Source organism: Mauremys reevesii, linkage group 8 (genome assembly GCF_016161935.1).
Source record: "Mauremys reevesii isolate NIE-2019 linkage group 8, ASM1616193v1, whole genome shotgun sequence".
Classification (NCBI taxonomy): Eukaryota; Metazoa; Chordata; order Testudines; family Geoemydidae; genus Mauremys; species Mauremys reevesii.
The window spans coordinates 88,568,645-88,588,289 of record NC_052630.1 but is presented as its reverse complement, the minus strand read 5'-3'; the positions used below and the strand labels follow the sequence as shown (position 1 = coordinate 88,588,289).

Here is a 19,645-nt window from a genome sequence, read left to right as displayed (position 1 = left end):
ATAGTGTAATAGGAACTTAGATGGCAATTTATTTCATGATAGTGGAGGTAGAATCAGAGGGCAGCTTGCGCTGCATATCAACAGCTGCATTGGCTTTGCAGTGCTGCTAATAGTAAATGTGTCTTTTTGGTAAAACAAGGAGGAGTGTCTCTGTAGAGCAATGCTCCTTTAGATTGTAGATATGTGCCAGTACAAATATATTTAAGTTAGTATAAACTCTGTAGATTAAACACTTCTGACTTTTGAGATGTTTTTGGACTGTTACCTTTTAATGCCTACAGAGAACGACGGCGCAGAAGAAGCAGGAGTGGAACAAGGTCACCTAAAAAGCCCAGGTCCCCTAAAAGAAAACTGTCTCGGTCCCCATCTCCAAGAAGGTCAGTGTGCTAGCAGGTCTCTGAGTTCAGTTGCTTTGTAGCTCTAATTTTCAAAGGGGTATCTGGGGAGGAAACAGTCCTGGTACCTGGAATGTTTGAGCTATAGTGGAGGGTATAGTTTTATCCTTTTCAGCCAAGGAATTTCTTGAACTCTGCTGTAAATTCTCCATGAGAGGGAAGTCCTGATTTTTGATGATTGATGTTCTGGCACTAATAAATGTGTGGGAGGGTGTATTGCATTCTGAAAATAAACTTAATATCCTGCCTTGCCCTGTTTAGAAAATTTCCCACACAGTCTTTTCACCTCCCGCTCTTGCTTTGAGATGTGATAGGGAGTTGGCTGGATGTGACTGTATTCTAAAGGAATAGTTAACCTTGGCTGAACTGATGTTTTGTGAGTTTGGTGGCTTCTGGTTTAAACTAGGATTTTAGCATGAGGGGCTGGTTCTCAGTGAGGGAATTACAGTAAAGTCTTAACCTTAGTTTTTGCAATGTGCGAAGATTGAGCAAGGTACTTTACTGTCATCTTAGACATAAAAAGGAAAAGAAGAAGGATAAAGACAAAGAGAGAAGCAGAGATGAGAGAGAGCGGTCAACGAGCAAGAAGAAGAAAAGCAAAGACAAAGAGAAGGATCGGGAAAGAAAATCCGAGAGTGACAAAGACGTAAAAGTATGTTTAAAAACTTGTTTAGTTTCACTGCCTTTGGTGTAGTATTAACCTTAAACCCATAAGAACCTTGAGGCAAGTTTTACTTTTACTTTTTCATCTCGGCAAAGCAGGTCACAAGGGATTATGATGAAGAAGAACAAGGATATGACAGCGAGAAAGAGAAAAAGGAAGAAAAGAAGGTAGCAGATTCTGCTTCCCCCAAAATAAAGGAATCACCAGTGGATAAGGGAAGTGGAGATTCAGCAAGAGAATCCAAAGTAAATGGGGATGATCATCATGAAGAAGACATGGATATGAGTGACTGAATATTGCCTTTGCAGTGAATGCAGCTGCAGACATGCATCAGTGTCATTCCTGTGTGATTCTTTTATGCTGTACTTGTTAATCCTAAATCTAGATGTATACAGCTCTAACCTATAAATGGTTGTAAAGCTCCTGATATTAATTTACATCAAAAGCTTTATAGTGAGAGGTACTTTGGTTGCCATTCTTGCTATGGCCACATTGGTTTGAGTAGCCAAGTAGGTCTTACTAACTTGGTGCTGCTTCAAGCAAAAGTGAAAAGCTGCATGCATCTACAGCAGGCATGGGTTGTTTATGTTGTATGATCTCCTTTAGTAAATTGGCTCACTTATGATAGTGTTTCTAGAGTTTGATTCATTGCAGTAATAGAGCAGTATAGGGAATGCACTGATTGCATGTTAATTGTGGCAGAAACATCCTAAATGTTCAAAGAAAATTTTACAACGTATGATGGATCTTTTTAAGGGTCTTAAGTGTGGCTACACAAAATTAATATTCATAGTTACATCTGGAAATAAGCATTCTGATATAAGTAGATAATCTTTTTAGCCATGTGGCTATTTTTGGGGGGCGGTTGGGTGGGTTTTGTTTCATTTTGACGAGGTTAAAATGCACTAACCTTTTTTGATGGCTAATTTTGATGGTTTTTTACTCAGTCAATTTAAAGTCCATCTCAGGCAGTGGAGAGAAGTATAGTTGAATTCCTAACTTCTTCTCTTGGGTCTGGGGAGGTCAAATTTTCTGATGTAGTAATGCAAAGTCTCCTGACTTGCCCAGTGCCCAATGAATAGAAGTTGCTTTGTGCAGTTTTCATCACCCAGTTTTTTATTTTATTTGTTCATGAGCTAAACATGTTACAAAAAGAGGTAGTGCATTTTAAAATTGATCTTTGTATGCTTTTAAAAGCAAGTCTACTTGATAATGTACTTTTTACTTGATCTCAAGTTGTATAAACTAATAAATTTGTGTTTACTGTCACTGCAATAGTAATCTTATGCACACAGTGATTCCATGTTATGCAAAGTAGTTAGACGAGCTGTTTTCTTAGTTAAAGACGTTTCAGAGCTTTTACTTTTGTGCAGGTAAAAACAAAAGTGGGCTACAGTCTGTGCCATGTTGATGTACAGTTTCTGAAATTGTTTTACAAGACTTTGATAATAAAACCCTTAAACTTATGCTCATGTTCCTGTAAAACTGTATTTGTATTTATTTACACTATTGAATGTATGAAATTACCTCATTCATTTAGAGTTGTCTTTTTCCCCCCTCATCCACCTCCTTTAACAGAATCAGTTTTAAATCCATATCTCTTACTAGTAAATGTGGTGAAGAAAACTGTTAAGCCAGCCTATCTTTCAGCTCTGAGTTAAGCCTTTTTCCCCCTCAGTACAGTATGTATTTTACCTTAACTGGGGATAAAAGTAATAGACCTGAATGAGAACCTAAAGTGTTAAGTACTTTTCAGATATATTTTTCTCATTGTTAAGTGTGTATTTTCATTGAAATATAAACACTTTCACCTTTTATCTTCTCTAGAATGGTGATGGAAGATTAGCAGGAACAGGATAATGAAATGCAAGGGTGTGCATCAGCTATACAACTCTAAAAGCTAACCTATTAAAGAAGGTCCTGAAATGACAGAACAATTCACTGGTTTAAATGAGTAGGTATTGGAATGAAACTAAAACTAGCACAAGTGCTTATAATTTTTATGAGTCTGGTTTTTTAAATTGTCACTTTTCCACAGACGTTTTAAAATGAAACTTGCCATTTAGATATGCAGTGTCATTTTTAGAATTTGTAGAAATGTAACTTTTAAAAAACTGTTGCGTATTTTGTCAATACAGAGAGGTATATGTCAATACAAAGTTCTCCTAGCCTTTTCTTTCTAGTTGAGTGAAACAGCTGATAATCTCATTAATCAAGAAATGACATGCATATTGCATCTAATTAAATTACACTTCCTTCACATTTAAATTAATTGTACTTTATTTTGCTAGCAAGTACAGAACAAAAGAAAAAAAAGCCATCCTGCTTTTAATGAAACATTTGTAGATTAACACTATTGCATAAGCATTGAACAATGAGGAGACTCCTGTCCTCTGATAACCAACAAGTGTGGTGGGTACAAACTTGGAAAAACGCTACATAAATTAATTTTACACTATTTTCTGAAATAGGAGCATTGTGTGTTGAAATTGGGGGTGGTGGTGTGTGTGTACACACACACACGTACACACACACACTTATTTTATTTTAAAACTCAAGTGCAGGTGCCTGAAGACAGAGGAAGTAACAAAAATGGTTTACAAACTACCATTTACTAATTCACATTCGTTCACCAGTGCAATGAGTGAATGCTTCTACCTGTTATAAAATTGAACACAGAAGCCCTAGTTGCCATTCAGAAGTCAGTAGTTGCTAAGTTCATTTTTTCACTAGCAGACAACTGTGGGGTCATTTTGGCAAATGTTCACTTTTAAATGTAGAATACTTTGAAATTAGCTTAGATCATATCTTAGTGTGTGGGGTGGGGTGGATGCTCCTTCATCAGCTGGGGACAAATATAAATGAGATATGGCCTAGCAAGCTTTTAATGAGCCCCATGCATTTAGAGGTACACTAGGTCTGTGATTGGTATCAGCTGCTCCTGATTTTTTTTGCAGCAGCAGCTTCAAATAAAAACAAAAAACAGATTTAATTAACTACTAAAATGTAATCAGTTGTGTTCATTGTGCATGGCTCGTTTTTTCCAAGGTTTTGGAATTTGCTGCAGAATCCAAGTTCTCATTTTTAGAATATTGGATCTTATAGTTGTACAGTGGACCAATACTAAATGATTATTTTAACTCCCTGAGCCTACACTGGTAGCTCTGACACATGTGAATTGCCCCACTCCTTTTGATGGAGTGCCAGCTTTGAAGACTGAGAAATGCTAACATTTAGCATTTTAGCAAAATCAGTTACATTCAAGTAACAACAGAAGCACAGTATGTTTTCCCATTATATGTCTATATGGGTGCTCTAACATAGGACGCACAGGCAGCCATGCTTTCTCAGTCCTGTGCAGAGCAGTACCTCAGGCCTCCAGATGAGGCATGTCCCCACATCACTCAGTTCCTTCTTTACTGCCTGTGGCTTGAGATGAAGCAATTGCTTGTCTATTGATTCTCAACTTCCTGCTTTGTATTCCATTTATTTTTTCCTTATTTATTTAATGTTACATGGTTTTGTTTAGAAAGGGTTATTCTTCTCCCCTTCAGTCCTCTACCACTCCAGTTTATGCCAAAGACACAAGGTTCAAGCCCTGACAGACCTGCCCACTGGTTTTTGCCTTGTAGTGATAGGAATTCAAGCTCTCCCCTGCCTCAGAGACACCTATAACCCATCTGCATCTAATGGCTGTATGGAGTTTAAAGATGGGTCTCAGAAAGGCTAGACTGAAGCTCCTTCTACCGGAGTGCTCACTAGCCTCAGGGGGACTCTACTTTCCCCTTGTGTACATCAACCTCAAATTCCTGGACTGTCCCATGACAGCAGCAGCACCTTCAAAGGCTAGGACATGTAAGAAGACTTTCTCCTTCCAGAGAATTTAAGAGGGTAGGTCATCTCAAACCCCACTCTAAAACCTCACATCCCTCAAGGGGTGCAACTAAGGCTCCATCTGAGCCTGGGTACCAAGCCACTGGTACTGCACAACAAGCAGCATATAGATAAGTCTTGACATTTCTGGGCACAGGCCTCCAATGCATGCCACAGGACCATTACCTCCCTTACACCAGGGCTTCAAGATCAGAGAAGCTCTTCTACAAGCCTCACCAGTACAATGCCAGGCACAATACCAGCTCAGTCTTCTGGCCATCATAGGCCTCCAGATTTCTTTTCTCAGAGGACTTGTTTATACCTGAGGTACCAGAATCTCACCTGTTATGGTCCTTTACCAGGACCCCTTTGCTGGTACTGCTTAGATTGAACATTGGTCAGACCTCCAGCCTTCGGTACCCATGTCTGATGCTCCCTCCTTCAGCCCAGGGGATGATACTTAGTCTGAAGGCCTCCATAGAGGGCTCTTTCATCACCTTGCTACCACACCCTAATGAGCCAGTATTCAAACCCCTCCAGACATCCTGGAGACAGGGCTTATGACTATCCATGGGGAGGGACACTCCTCCCCCCCCCCCTCCCCTCAGTGGGTTTACTAGAATTCCTGGGTCACCTCAGGGAACAATTTTATAAGGATTCTAACCAGAAAGAGACAACACCCCCCCCCTTACCAGATCATTCACAGGCACCCACAAGAGGTGCAGATTATAGTTGAAGGTCCTCTTCTCCCCCCTCTCCTTCGAAGGGCCTAGCTCTTCAGCTCTGACATGGACTCCCCCCCATGCACTCTGAAGGATTCAAGAGCTACCTTATTGTCACTGGGTATCTGAGTTACTGCAACAAAAAGATGGTTTGGTAAGTCTAAATATAACCGCCATCTAGGCTGTTCCAGTACACCCACCAACAGGCTTTCTGAGACCTTCCTACTTTTCAAAGAAGGAGATCTATGCCTCAGAATAGGGGACTACCCCTTTCTACAGCAATACCTGCACTTCCCTTTAAGAAATAAATTTGGTATCTGATTTGAGGGCCTCAACCAAATATACCTATGTGGATCCTGTGTTGAACGATTCCATTCATCTCCCCTTCCTCCCTGCCTGGGCACAAAGAACCTCAGACAGATGGATTTTGGAGGCGAATAATGTGGGATACTCCATCCACACTGTCCCTTCATCCTTATCCCTCTTCAGGAACTCATCTCACAAAGATCTCTTGAAACAAGAGGTCCAATCTCACTCTTGGGGATGATTAAGCCAGTTGCCCCAGAGTGCATCAGAAGAAAGTTCTATTCCAACTATTTCCTACTTCCCAAAAGGGGTGGAGATTAATCCTCAACCTAAGAAATCTGAACCTCCTTTTCCCAGCACTTCAGGATGGTGACGCTAGCCACTATAATCCTGTTCATAGATTCAGAAGACTGGTTGGTCACCGTCTACCTCTATGATGCCTGCTTTCATGTAGCGACCCACCCATCCCACAAACAGTTCCTACACTTCAATTTATGGGATTTGAGTTCAGAAGACTTGCCAGTACGGAGTCCTTTCAGGCTCTTCCTAGCCTCTACGGTCTTTACAAACCTTTCAGCAATGCGGCCCACCTACATCAGTGGGGCATAGCAGCCCTTACCTGGTTGATTGGCTCTTCAGGGACTGATCAGCTGTAGAGACCCAGTCTGCAATCTCCAGGGCTCCCTATTTCAATCTGTAGGCCACAGCATCAATAAAAATAAATCTACATTGACGTCCAAAGACTAGACTTTATTGGAGCCATTCTAAGCTCTTAACTGCCAAAGCCTCTCACCAAAGAGATTCTCTACTCTGTCCAGCTTAATTTTGCCAATACAACATAGCTTGCAAACAACTGCAAGAACTTGCGTACAGCTCGTATGCCTCCACATTTGTCATGCCTCATTCAAGACTGCCCTTCAAGTGCCTTCAGACATGGCGAAGGTCAGAGCAAGATCCCAGTCTGCGTGTGCAGCATTGTTTAAGCTTTGGAACTGGATAGAAATCTCAACTGGCTATCTTCCAGAACAACAGAATACACATTGTGTCCAGACACTTCCTTCAGGACCACAAATGGGAGCTCAATGCTGTCTTCCTTAGCATCTGCCAGACTTGGGGATCCCCAGAAGCAGACCTCTTTGCCACCCGAACATGAAATTCAGTCCTGCTCCAAGAGAAAATGTCTGCAACTCATTGGAAGATACCCTCAACATTGTGCCCACCCTCCCCCTTTATCCTCCTGGATGCTTACCTGCCTTTATTTCTAATCCTGAAGATCTTAGATTGAGTCAGGAAAGAGTGAGGGTTATCCTCATAGCATCATCCTGTCCAAGACAAGTGTGGTACTTGAACCTCCAGCCCAGACTTCTTCTCCAGAAGGATCTCCTGTCACAGAACTCAGGGACCATGATCCATCCCAACATTCTCTTTGAACCTGAGAGCATGGAACTAACCTGTTTGGAGGAGTTCAGTCAGTTATCCTCTCTAGCAGGAAATCTAGCAAAATTTACATTCAAAAGAGGAAATGCTTCTACGCCTTGGTTGTCCATTCACTCTTCTGAAGCCTCAATGGTTCCGCACACCAAAATCCTGGACTACCTCTTAGATAAGTCTTTTTGTTAAATTCATGAGCTTAGAGAACACCTGGCTGCTATAACAGCTTTCTGCTCCCCCATTAAAGGCTTCAGTCTTTGCCCACCATATTACAGCTAGATTCCTACAGGTTGCCTGCTGTACAGAAAGCAGCCCCGCCACTGGGAGCTCAGTTTGGATCTCAATGCCCTGAGGAAATCTCCATTTGAACCAATGCTACCTGTTCTCTCCTCAGCCTCTCCTAAAAGACTTTATTCCTCATAGCTATCATTTCAGGTAGACGAAAGAGCTGTGTTTGTATAAGGACAAGGTTACACTGCATCCCCATTCTCATTTGCTCTCAAAGCTCTCTTCAGAATACCACATTGTTCAAGAGATTCATCTGCCAGTGTTCTATGCAAAGCCTCAGGCCTCTGGAGAGGAGACCAGCCTACATAAAATAGATACCAGAAGGGCTGTTGCCTTCTACCTTGACAGGAATAAGACCTGCCAGGCACCTCCTATGCTATTTGTATTATTAGGGGAGAGGATGAAGGGCTAACCTATTTCCACTCAGACTATCAAATTGGGTTTCAGGTTGCATTTTAACCTGCTATGAATCAACTGGGATGCAGACCTCCCTCACAGAGTGACAGCACATTCCACTAGAGCTGTCCACATCTATATCTTTATTGAAGGTGTTCCTATAACAGAAATTTGTAGGCCTGCAACTTGGTTTCCCATTTATACCTTTGCCAAGAATTACACGATTTTACCTGCGCCCAGGGATACTACCCTCTTTGGTGATGCAGTCCTCTGAACTGTCTCTGACTTACCTCCTCAGCAAGTTACTGCTTGGGCGTCTTCTGTGGTAAAGCACCCACAGGGACATATACTCAGAGGAGAGGTTACATACCTTACAGTAACCTTGCATTCTTTGAAATGTGTCCCATCCTCTTTCCCGTTTAGCTCTGGAGGCTCTGCTTTGCAGTAGTGAAGTAACTGAGTGGAAGCAGCTCTGTGCCTCATATGTCCTTGTTTGGAGGCACGAAGTGCTGCTCTACAAACATGCAAGCCTGTGGATTATTATGAACTAATTCTTGCACAGCTCTAGTTTGAATTAAATATAATTAATCACCAGGAATTGATGTGTAACTGACAGTGCCCACATTCTCATTAAGGTAAAATGTTCTGCCCCTCCCCTCCCAATAATCAACTATCAGTGCTGTGCTGAAAAATTGTAAATTGATTCACTAGTTAATAAAATGCTTATTACAGATAGCCAACATGTAAGGGAGCTATTTACTAAGCTTGCACAAACTAGTAAATATTCAGATTAAGGTCCAACTTCAAGAATTTCAGGATAGTGAAAAGTGCAACTAACTATTTTAAAAAATACTTTTCATAATTAACATTCCAGGATTTTACTGTAGTGTTTGGCCTTCCAAGGATTGGCTTGGTCCCTGCTTTTGCTGCTTTGATGTAAAGCTTGTAAATTGTGAATTGCCTGCTCTGTATGTGTGTGAGGTAATGCCTCTGGCTCCTTTTAAGATGTTAAGGAAGCAGCTAGCCTTTCTCCAAAGTGTTGTTGAAATTTACATCTATAAAAAGTTAAGCAGCGTGACTAAAAATAATTTTCCTCCTCAGGCATTGTCACCACTCTAGTCTTGCAATAAAACCGTTTCCACTCCACTAGGGTTAAGCTGTAAATTTTCAATGTGGATTTTGAAGAGACCCATTTATAGGCTTCATGTCTTGAAGGCAAAACATGAAAGGAGAGGTGAGGAGTCTGTTGTTCCCCTTCATCACCTTCTTCCAGATCTATTTTAAATGACATGCTTCCAATCATTGAGTGAGAGAAATTGCATACATCAGGCTCTTTAAAAAAGAAAAAAAACCACGGGAGGCCAGGGTTTCACATATTAGAATTCACTTTCCATTAATCTACTATTGCTTAAGTGCAGTGGTTTGGAAGTGGGTAATTTTAGGTGGATGCAGATCCTACAAACAAATTGACTTCAAGTGGAACTATATCTTCTCAAACTAATACAGATGTTCTCAGGATCAGAACCTTCTTGGGAAGATATATCTTATTCAGAATAAAAGTTAGTAGCAAAATTCTACATGAGAGATGGGAAGGAACAGGGTTATATTGAAAACTTCATATTTTATTTAAAAACTGACCAATAAAACATCCTTACAGAATGAGCTGAAGCACTCCAACCTTTCCTCAACTCAATCCTTGCTCAAACATGTACAAAGTGCCTACAATGTACATATTATGTAAAGTACTGTACAGAGTTATAGTTAAAGTTTTCACATGTTCAGATTCAGAATCAAACAGCATCTTTTGGTCTTTATTCTAACAGATGATACAACCTAAAAATTACTATTAGTGAAGGTGAGTTAAGAACACAGACCACACAAATAGTAAAATGCAAAAAAGTGACCTTAAGTTTCCATGATAATTACAAATGTCTAAAGAAAATAAATGACTCTGCAGCATTACAGGAGATTTGTTAAAGTTTAAATAATGTAATTAGCCTTACATGAATTAAAAAATCAACAAGTACATTTAAAAATTGACAGTTGCTTTGAATATATTACCAAACTTAAGGTGGGTTTCCAGGAAAATATATCAACAGTTTTGTAACAATCAATTTGATAAGTACATGTGTCAAGAACTGCAGTTATAAAAGTGACTGGAACAGCAGCTACTTGAAAATAAAATGCATTCCCTTTACCACAAATTAAAGAAGTGTTTTGGAAGACCAGTAAAACTGAGTTTGGTTAAGGAACAGTTCTAGGACTTTACAAACATTCTGTTTCAGTTTGAGACTTAATGGCTGTTTTTTAAATATACTGAATCAAACATTTCAATCACCACTAAGAAATAGGGCCAGATCCAACTGTTAACTTTTAAAAAGTACCTCACATTTAGGCTTTCTTCAATCTTGCTCTGAGATTGCTCCTCCCCACGCAGTGAGGAATCTTAAAATTTCAAGAGCTTGACTTTCAAATGGACATGGAATTATTCATAACTTGCATCGCCAAATCTTGAGTATTTTAGATTTAGAATGTCCATGATAGCAGAAGATTAACATTTTTGTTGTTTTCCCAGCAGTACTAAGCAATGACTGATATTATACAAATAGCTTACTTCCAGAAATTTCATGCATTTTAAAACAATCAGATAACTGCCTTTCACATTCCAGGGTGTCTTTTTTGTAGCAAATCCCTTTACATGCATATGTAAAGTTTTCAAACTATTACAAGACATGTTCATTGTTATGCTGCTGAAGCAAGCTGTGGTATATGCATTCTGTAAAAGTACTGTGGCTGCACACTCTCTCTAGAGGGGACAAAATTATCCTTTACATGGCAGGAGGGAACCAAAAGAGCTCTGCCAGCTCACTCCTGCTACACCATAGATGTTGGTCTACAACACTGATCTCCTGTACTCACACATCATCCCTCATTTGCTAAGACTTACGCCTTCTGTGTATTATTTAGGAAGCCGCTCTTTAAAGCGCACATTTCATTAGCTGTGTTTTTAAATTCATCACTGGAAATGTCAAGCCAGATTATAGTATCCCCAAAGGATTTGAGATGCAAGCAACTGTGCTAATTCTTACTTAAAATTTGATTGAGGCTGTCACTGGAATCTAATAGCAACTGTTCTGAAACAAAAGCTGGTTACAGTCAAATGATTCCTAATTGTATATCGTAAGGTTTAGTCCAAAGCCCACTGATATCATGTTTCCATAGACTGCAATGAGTTTTAAATCAAACAGGTCATTAGAGGAAAAGGTAGTCCTCTCTTCAGGCCCACTACTGATCTCTCATACCACAGGTGGATTGTACCCTCTACTTTGTCTCAAGGCTTATTTAAAAAAAAAAAAATCCATTTCCCCCCCCCCCCATCCCAATTATATTGCCTTTAATATAAAACTCAGCTTCCAGAATCTCTTCCTATGGGTGCAGCTTTTATGATACAGGCTTGTGCACTGGTTTGTTTTTTTACATCAAAGTACTAGTTCCTTTCTTGTAATACTAAGGAAGATTTAATCAACTCTTGATTTCTGTCATTGAGAAACATCCCAATTTGTCTTTGCTGAAATTGCCACACAGTTAAGTACTGAAGTTGGGAGGTGTATCCATTAGTTTCAGAAATACAAATATTGTAGGAACAGGTTTAGGGTTTGTCACCCATACTGGACTGACAGCACTGGATACTGAAGGCCTCTCACCATTTATCCTTAGAACAGTTATAGCTAGGGTGGCATTGTAAGTTCCTACAATGGGCCCTACAGAAGCTTAACCTTGACCTACAGAGCAGACAAGATAATTCTGTCTCACTTATTGCTAAGGATTTCAGCTGATGCCAAGGGAGGATGCAAGGTAGGTACTAATTCATGTAATCAATGTCAAACCTGAGGGACTCATAATTAGCTGGAAGAATAACTCATCACTCCTACTAAATGTTCAACATCTGTGATTGGTTAGGTACTTTGGGAATAACTACAACAATTTTACAATTCACTAGTGCTTTTTATATTCATTCAGAATTGATCAGTTTCTCTCTAGCATATCAGTAACCAAACTGCAATGTAGATATGCAAGTGTTAACCTTTTACAGATTTAAAATGCTACTGGAATGGAGCAACCATCCTTATTTCCTCCTGTCAGTCCATTTAGTCAACTGCTATTGAGGGTGAGGGGATAGGACTCCTTAAACTGCGGATATTGTAACTCTCTCGGGCAGCCTCTTTGGATTTTATACAGACAGGGCCAACGCCCTTTGAAAGAATTCTACTTTAACCATTTCCCAATAAAATCAATGTGGCTGACAAGTCTGCTTTTACTGTATCATGATTTAGCTGTCTGATTTCATCTTCCACCTGATGAGTAAGATTGGTTACCTTTACTAAGCATTGATGGTTCATTACAGATATTCAAGTTTAACATTTACTGTATTGGTTTCTAGAAAAAGTAGTTTAGCTGGGGTGCTCAAAATTTTCAACACTGACATTTCTGGACCACAGCTAAATCTCATACAAACAATTAGCACTAAGAGCCAGCTGCACACATTCTTGCAAAACAAAGCTAGATTACCCTCAAATTTAGGACAGTGGAATGAATAAGTTAAAGAAGCCAAAACAATTCCTGATTTTAAAGCCTATTTTAAAAAATAAACATACTCTATTATATGGCAAAAGGAAGAAACTGAAGTTACACACTAAGTATCGGAAAAGTGCACATTTTTAATTTTCCCATTGTGAATCCTATTAAATGTGCCCTACAATTACACTAGGTTTTCAAGATGTAAGTTTTATTTCACTTAACCTCTCTAATGTTTGAGATTGTGTCTTGATGCATCCAATATGTTCCAGTGTGCTGCTCCACATCATAGCCTGATTGATGTGCAGCTAGTATGGAGCAAGTCTCCTAACCAAAAGTAAAATAATGCAAGTGATGCAATTTCTAGGTAGATAAAGAATCTCCAAGCATGCTAATCAACACCAGATCATGAACACAGCAAGGATTTTTAAACTAGCAGGGAGGTGAGGGGGTGGGGAGACAGAGTATTTGCAAATTATTTGAAAGGAAAATTAGTAAACAACTTGCAGTGAAAAAATTAACAGTTCAGATAAAAACATGAATAGCACCACAATGGATTGCACTAAGGTGCTAAAGGAGGTACCTTATTCCCTGCAGAGTGAATGCCATTTCTGAAGTGTATTGCAATGTGTAAATGCAATTGTGTAATGGTTACCATTTGGTTCATTCATCTACAGAAAATGCATTCCTTCTAATATACGTTCAACTAACATTCAAATTACTGAACTATACATAATGTTACATAGTTTACAATTTATGAAAACAGCTTGAAAGAATATTATAAGGTCACCTTGTGTAAGGTGAGATGTTTAAAGGGCTAATATCCAGCTAAGACATTTCAGTTTTTGCGCTAATGGTCCAAGAGTGCTTTTTGTATCACCAAGAACAAATGTAAAAAATTTATAAACAAATGACAGTCCTCACAGCTGTTAAAGTATCCTTAGAGCAACTGAGATGTCAAACTATCTCACAGCACTGTATGTATAAAAGTGTAAATGACACATCAGATTTGCTGTAATTCAGATACTAGATTAGATGCCCATTATAGTGAATTTCAGTACATCAGTCATGTGTGTGTTCCCTTTTCTTCTGGATCATTTAAAAAAAGTTTATCCCTTCCATTTTGACCCACTTCTATAACTATATCTGTGGGCTATTTGCATCCACTTGCTTTCACTGTGGTATGCTGGTATTGTTATTAACTTTCCAGTTAAATTAGAGATCAGGAAAACGGCTGGGGTCCTCCTTGTAGTCATCAGGAACAGTGAAGATGGATTCGTCAAACTCATCATAGCGAAACTCCTGAAACGTCACAGTGGCCGTGATGGTGGGAAACACAGGTATGTCTGGAGAGAGCAGAGTGGCACAGTGACGAGCAAAGAGACAAAGGGTTACACAATTATTACATTAACAATTGTCTTAATAAACTAGTTATGTTTCTGAACTTACTCAATATTTCAGACACATTATTGGCTTGTCTACACATGAAAATTAATCCAGAATAAGGTAGAGTGTGAACTGAAAGCAGATTAACTATTCCTGATAAAACAGAGTGGATTAAACTAAATTTGAAATATTGCACTCTTACTGCAGAATAAGAACATCCCACACATGGAAGCTACTCCCTGTGTAGAAAAGCCCTGAACGACTTGCAAACCAAATGGATGACAACCAAATTCCCTTTGCTTTGAACAAACATCTGAATTTAGTAGATGAGCAAAATTGTGCTGAAAATCTCAGTAAGAGGCTCTTGCAATATTCAGGTTCTGGTCTCAGGTGAACAAAATGAGTGCACAGGTGCCAGAATGCTTAAATAAAATTTGAAACATCAAGATGTCTCAGTTTAAATTTTGGGCAAAGTCTTAGAGGTGGGTAAATCAGTTAGGTTTGTTTTTGTTTTAATCCAAAATAGTATTTAAAAGCTATGGACAAATTCAGCCTTCCGATCACACAAGCAGTTCCCACTGAATACTGTGGGGTTGTGTATGTGTAACAGAAGGTAGGATTTGGTGTATTTAAAAAAAAAAAAAAGTTCAAATATACCACCACCACCGTGGTTTATAACAAACAACCCTAGACCAAAGAGAGAGTTTATTCTTGGATCTCTGCTGCTATTTGTGAACGGGGTGGGTTTGCTTCTTTATGGCCCAAGGTTTTGCTGTGGTTATCTGTCCACGCAAATTAGCAAATATGTTTTATCCATCTGTTAACAGAAACTGGAAACCTGCATGTAGTTTCTCATAGTTGATGTACAGCAATCACAAGGTGCAATAAATAGTAAATGTAGAAAATATTCTGAACAATCCTCAGTCATAGGAGGATGTAGGGTTAGGGGTCCTGGCAACAATCCTGATTAGAATCAGAATTTTCACAGGACTAACATTAACAAAAGTGTATTCCTTTACTCAAGGCCAAGGTCATCCCTTAATTCGAGTAATCTGCAGTTTCCCTGGAAGCACCACACCATGCAGTCTTCACTTCAGAATGAGCACCAGCACTAGGAAAGGGTAATTTTTTATAATCTGGAGCTTCCACTGTTCAGTCAGGCCCTTTAGTGACTAGTAAAGCAAGTGACTTCTTGGTTGCTGACTCTTCTAATCCCAGCTATAAATATTCCTCAGTCTTTCACTAACCTAATGGGATTGTGTTTCTTCCATTCACCAAGGTCTGGACTATATTCCTCTAAAGGTTGTGGCAGCCCATTGTAACAGAGAATTAAGTTCCCTTTTATATAACCAAAAAATCAACAGTTTATTACACAAGTTTAGTCATTTCAATTAAACATCTCCACTTCTTAATAGAAGCTGAAAGAGTCACCTTACCTAGCTTTACGGGAAAGCCTGGTGGAAGCTTCATCTGAACAAATTCTCTAAGTTTGTTAAAGTGCTTGAAGGGTGCAATTACTTCTAAAACATTCAATAATCTGAAAAGGAAAGTGCAGTTTTATTAGAAGCTCTTCACTTTTGCCACTTTAATTTTTGTTCCAAGAAAATTTAAACCGATGCAATGGATAAGTAACTAATAAAGTTAAGGGACTGAAAATTAGTGCTCTAAGTTCTACCATACCCACACACCCCTAGAACTGTGATGACAGAGCATCGCTGCTTTGACTTAGTCTTAGTGACAGTTTTAAAGTCCAATTTCTAGTAATCCACATCTTAACATATGGCATGTAATAAAGTGGGCATGAAAAGCTTTTGTTTCTAGTCTTGGTGAATCATGAGAAATTGGATGTTAAAATCATGCTGCCAATTACTATTCTTCCCTTCTCCCAACACCTCAAAACTTGACTCCAGATTAATGTTAGAATTCATTTATATGGAGACCTAGAACTAGGAACCCAAGCTTTAAACTATCACAAAGCTTAAAGCCTTAGCTTTCACGCATTATTGTCTCACTACCTGTATTCAATATCGGCTGATAAAAAAACCTGAAGCTACAGAGAGTGGGGAGAAGAGAGGTGTGGCATGTGGGCAGTATGGACCAATCTGGCAAAGGTAAAGGCAGTTTACAGATTGGGTTTCATCCCATTAATATCATTTTTCCATATTCACTTATCATTGCTTTGTACAAATGTCTGTCGTTTTAGAAGAGCTAAGTCACTCCACTGTAGATTTCTGAGTGAAAGTTTGAGAGAATGAGTCAAACTGCTGTTGACAGCATAAACCATTCCTGTTTCCTTGTCCAAGAGGCAGTACAAGAAGTCAGTGACGTTAAGGGGGAAGAATCAGAAAAATAAATGTGCATACACCTGAGTGGAATACATGTCTGTATCCACATCTCAAAGAGCAGTTACAGTACAGGTAAGGTAACTGTTTAATTTCCCCACATATGAACTTTTACAGACAACTCTGACTTACGATTCAATTCCCAAGGGAAATTCCTGGCTCATGGCTATTGTGGCTTTAAATGTTTTCTTGCTTTCTTTGCAGACCAGCTCTCTACCCAGGTGAGGAGCTCTTTAAACAAACAAACAAATAGTTAAACACACTCTTCAATGGGACGTTTGCTTTTATGAGATAAATAAGTCAGACCTAAAAAAAAGAGTTAAGATGTGAAAAACATTTATATTTAAGAGTATTATTATGAAATAATAGCTGCACCTAGGAGAGAAAAGGAATTGGAAGGCATCTTAATTTAGCTTACCATTAGTTCTGGGGAATTCACAGGAAAGCAACAAAAATGATTAAGGAGCTGACTTATGGAAAACAGATTAAAAGAGCTGAATATGGATAGGTTGTGCTAAATGAGAATTATGGGGGAAGACATGAAAACCAGCCAAGACGGTATGGGAAAGTGTTTAGGGTTAACCATGGGGGTATAAACAAGAAATGCCACAATGAACTTGGGACTGGAAGAGTTTAGACAGAATATAAAATTCTTGCTATGAAATCCATCAGACTGTACAATGGACTCACAACAGAAGCAGCGGAAGTTCTTTTGCTGTAGTAATATAAAAATAGAATGGACAAAACACTGGAGAACACAACATAGGACACAATTTTGTACTGGACCAGGACAGATAAAATAACAGGCCTTTTCTATCTTTAATTTATATTCACTGGAAATACAGACTGGACATTCATATCCTCTTAGACGTTTGTACTGTCCAACACATGATTTCTGTTTGGAATAAGCAAAAAAGAAATCTAACATTTAATCATTTTCTCTCCCCATATTAATAGATGAGTGTGTGTGTGCAATTATTCACATCCCTCCTTATATACTTACTTCTGCCACACCTCTATATGTAGATCAGTTCATACATAAAAAAAAATCAAGATGTTCATGTCTTATTGAATAATCACGTATTGTAAACCTTGCTCTGTATATCACCCAGACTCCTCCTCTTGTAACATCTGAATATGTATTGTGAGCTCTTTGGAACAAGGTCTGTATCTTTACTGGTTTTCGTGAAGCAACTAGCACACTTTTGGGTGCTCAAACATCAAATTACGGAAGTCTAATCCTAGGAAAAACCATTTTTACCCAGCTGCTGAATTTACATAATCTAAACTACAGTAATCAAGTATAAGAGGCAACAAGTAGCTAACTATGGTGTTAGATGAGGACTGCATTTTACACAAAACATGGCTGTTACTAAGCAGTTTCACACATTGTTTCAGAAAATGTGCATTTTTGGATGTAAATAATGGGTTTGGTCATAAGCTATTTATTACATCTTGCCTGAAGTCAAAACTGAGGCCTATTTAATTGCTAGCAATTAATTTGACACTACCTTAAGCATAAATAGGATTGTTGTACGTAGAAAGCTTTACTGAAATGTGTTAAACACAGAGCTTAATCTTTTAAGTGTTTAAAGTTTAGGCTTCAGATATCAAGTAGTCCACAAGCTTACAAAATATTGCTGTATTTTCAGTTAATTGCAGTGCAAGATTATATTGTCAAATTATTTATATCCTCCCTGCTACACAACCCCGTTTTTACTCATGCCAGCATGTGAAAAGTGTGTTTTACAGGCCAAGGCAAGAAAAATACAGATACTATGGAGTTGTAAAAACATAAGCTAAAGGAGGAAAGTATCTACAGCTAAAGACTCCTTGTCTTTAAAAGAAACTGATACACTTACTTTCCATTTTCAGCAGATATGTATTCTTCCCACGTAATTGTGTTGGGTGGAGGTGGAGTAAGGGACTGTCGTCTGACAGGCTGTTAAGGAAAAAAACAAGTGGTCACTTTCTGTAAAATATTAAGTTATTGCATGGTACTATATCATTCAAAAGATAAAACTGCACTTTTCAGTCTATAAAATGCATCAGTTCATCCCATCCAATATGAAGCTAGCCAAGTTTAACAGTTTCAACTAATCTCTCTACCTCCTGCTCTTCCCTCCCAGGGTTTTAACTTTGCATGTGGACATTTGGCTCCAAGTATTAATTCACACAGAAGTCTGCTATTTTAATGCTGCAATAATCACCAACATCAGGATGACAGGTAACAGGAAAGAAGAGACTGATGGAAATTGTGGCTAATGTATACTATAAATAAAATCTTTATGCTGATTGTTCTCATAATACACCTTTTCTTTAACATAAAAAGAGTTCCGTTTGGACAATGCTATTGTAGGATATTCTTAAGAATAATCTAAAGATTTTAACTTAAAAAAAAAAAGACATTGAGAAGATAGTCCTGTACTTCAAGAATATACTGCAAAAAGAATTGTTTGAGATTCCAAGAGCTGGTAAAATAAGGAGATAAAGTTGACTGCAGCTAGTAAATATCTAATGTATCATGGAAAAAAAAATCCTGCTGCTCTTTGCACTTCAGCGGACTTCAAAGTTCCTACATAAGGTGTTACCAAGGATGAAGTCATCTTGTTTGATGGTACGCTCATTTTCAAAGAATTTGAATTGAAACAGGACAATTCTTGAGGATTTACAAAGATAGTAAAATCACCCAATGCTGGAAATCTTCCCTCTGATGTCACATTTACTTTGCCTGAAAAGTGCTGGCAACACCCAGGATGTTTATGAGACTGGTCCATTTCATTACTGCTCAGACCACCACAGGCAACAATACACAGAAGAATGACACGGTTTATTCTGCTGACTGAATTATGGAGGTGACTGGAAGGAAAATGATTATGGAAAAAAAAGTATGGAAGAAAGCAAATTTCCCACTTGATAGAGACAAATACATTTATTACAGTCCCATTTCCAATACTGAGATGCCAGTTTCCCATTCTTGCTTGACTTTTTGGGATTATGGTAATTCCCAAAATGTACTAGGTAGTTTCCAAACACAGAAGAGTTCCTGCCCCAAACTGCCTGCAATCCAAAAGAGCACGATCTTAGATGCATTACTCCAATAAATCCATTATGTCAGGGTTTTTTTTATTCATAATCAGTTTTGTCCAAATTGCTATATTCTGCTTCTAGCAGGCTGCTTTGAAAAGCTGTGATTTTTAAAGATGGTATCCAAAACAACACTGACTTTGGAGAGGGCTCCTTTCTGATGAACCTATCTGAAATCCT

At 38.7% G+C, this 19,645-nt stretch overlaps 2 protein-coding genes across 7 annotated transcripts in view; one reads left to right on the top strand and one right to left on the bottom strand.

Moving 5' to 3' along the window:
* The window catches only part of SRSF11 (serine and arginine rich splicing factor 11), a 34,644-nt gene extending 31,414 nt beyond the window's left edge, over positions 1 to 3,230 (top strand). For 4 of the 6 annotated variants that reach the window (XM_039485277.1, XM_039485283.1, XM_039485282.1 and 1 more), the window contains 3 exons: positions 282 to 377; positions 909 to 1,047; positions 1,155 to 2,525. In XM_039485277.1, coding sequence (XP_039341211.1) covers positions 282 to 377; positions 909 to 1,047; positions 1,155 to 1,352 — 433 coding nt within the window. In that variant the 3' untranslated portion in view covers positions 1,353 to 2,525. Of the gene's footprint in view, positions 1 to 281; positions 378 to 908; positions 1,048 to 1,154; positions 2,526 to 2,886 lie in introns of those variants that run through there. The other 2 variants (XM_039485279.1, XM_039485278.1) reach the window with 2 other exon arrangements.
* Positions 3,231 to 10,364: 7,134 nt separating this feature from the next.
* Positions 10,365 to 19,645, bottom strand: part of ANKRD13C (ankyrin repeat domain 13C) — a 53,036-nt gene continuing 43,755 nt past the window's right edge. Inside the window, exons 10-13 of the mRNA XM_039485276.1 lie at positions 18,241 to 18,320; positions 16,511 to 16,609; positions 15,473 to 15,573; positions 10,365 to 13,996 (exon numbers count right to left, since the gene is read on the bottom strand). Of these exons, the coding sequence (XP_039341210.1) occupies positions 13,866 to 13,996; positions 15,473 to 15,573; positions 16,511 to 16,609; positions 18,241 to 18,320 (411 nt within the window). The 3' untranslated portion in view covers positions 10,365 to 13,865. The remainder of the gene's footprint in view (positions 13,997 to 15,472; positions 15,574 to 16,510; positions 16,610 to 18,240; positions 18,321 to 19,645) is intronic.